General features: G+C 48.8%; 1 protein-coding gene across 1 annotated transcript; it reads right to left on the reverse strand.

Annotated features, from left to right (window-relative positions):
• Positions 1–7: 7 nt before the first annotated feature.
• On the reverse strand, positions 8–1,606 carry LOC108356544 (uncharacterized; the record flags this gene model as incomplete). The annotated part of the gene is made up of 1 exon (XM_017607647.1): positions 8–1,606. A coding segment is annotated over one exon (1,599 nt), but the record flags the coding sequence as incomplete, so codon positions are not given.
• Positions 1,607–1,609: the final 3 nt, after the last annotated feature.

Raw genomic sequence — 1,609 nt, forward strand, 5'->3', positions numbered from 1 at the left:
CCTTTACTTCGGTGTTGGAAATGTAAAAAATTGTGTCCGAGTCGCGATCAATGGTGGGTTTACGCGGCGGAGGAGGTGGGGGCAAAGGTGGTTTTGGCAGCGCATTCTCTCGCTTTAGGTCTGCCAAGAAGAGTTCGTCCGACATTTGAGGCGGTTTCACTTTGACCTCAGGTGGAAAGTATTTGATATCCTTCAGCTCAATATCCGAATCGGAATCCGAGCGAAATGTAAATATCGGATTGGCATTTTCAGCACTAATCGCACCCTCAGTGCTATTGTCACCGGTATCGATTATCTCTACAACTAAAATCTCATCGCCACGTTGAACGTTTTCTCGAGTGGTGGAATCATTGCCGCCCGAAGAAAGTGGCTTCATCGAAATAGCTTTAGCGGTTTTGGCCATCAGTTCATCTGTGGGGTTGGTTCTTGAGCTGCTGCCTGTGTAATCTGGCTGCCGATATGAAAATTCTAAATCTTCGCTCTCGTTGCCGATGCCCTCAGATACGTTAATATGTATCTCGATTGCTGCTGGCTCGGGCTTACCGAAGGCCACACTTAAATGTGGGGCCACACTCGACTCCTGTGTGGCATAGTCGGCCCTGTCCACTACATATTGGGTGAAGCGTTCCTGCGGCGCAGCTGGTGGCTTAGTTGTGCCGCCATTTGCATCCACCTCAGCTTCCAGTGGTAGGGCGTAAAAGCCGTCGCTATCCTTGAAATTTGTGGATGATACAATGGAGTCCACTGTAGAGTCGTAGACTTCCACTTGAATGTCAGATATTTTCGATTCCGTTCGCTCATCGCCCAACCTCTTGGGAGTGCTGGAAAATGCTCGCGACTGTTGCTGCTTCTGCTTATGTTGCGATAGTTTTGATGTTTTTTCCTCACCTCCGTGCGTGGTTTTCGTGCTCAACGGCAGACGTGTGGTGCTGATCAATGTCTCTGGAACCTGGAACACAGTCGTAGAAAACATGGGTGTACTCTTTTCCGAAGGTACGTGTACAAAAGTGGTTGAAACAGGCGCTGGCGTTGAAGTTGTTGCGCTTATTGGATCGCTTTTCGCCGCTCTATTCAATGTCATCGCCGGCGCCGCAGTGGTTTGCTCCACCAGTGCGGTGGGCGCAAGGATCTCCACAATGCGGCCGTCACGCAGTTGTGATTCTATGGTGGACTCATGGTGTTGTTGTGGNACCGTAAACCGCATCTCCTCCATGAGAATGGGACCCAAGTAGCCATTGTGTACTGGTTTTAGCGTGGGTGTGGCTGTCGTAGAGTTTTCCATATTTGCTCTTTGGTGTGGTGCGGATGCAGACGTTGGTGCTGGTGTGCTGCTAGTGGAAATATTTTGTGCGCCAAGATCCGGTGCTGTTTTGAATGTCATTGTTTTCGACAACACATCACTTCCGCCGTTATTGCCATTTTCGGTGGCTTTGTTTGCGCTCTTTAAATCATCCACACTGTCAACAAGAGACATTTTTATTGTCCCGGGGGAGGTCATATTTTCAACATGAAATTCCTCGCTCACACTGAGATCAGGCACGAGCAAGTAATGTTTATCGATTAGTTGCTTCTTTCTTGTTTTCTTGACACCATCATGGCCATCATCATC

Source organism: Rhagoletis zephyria, unplaced genomic scaffold (assembly GCF_001687245.7).
Source record: "Rhagoletis zephyria isolate East Lansing unplaced genomic scaffold, Rhagoletis_zephyria_1.1 Rzeph_scaffold_60661, whole genome shotgun sequence".
Classification (NCBI taxonomy): Eukaryota; Metazoa; Arthropoda; class Insecta; order Diptera; family Tephritidae; genus Rhagoletis; species Rhagoletis zephyria.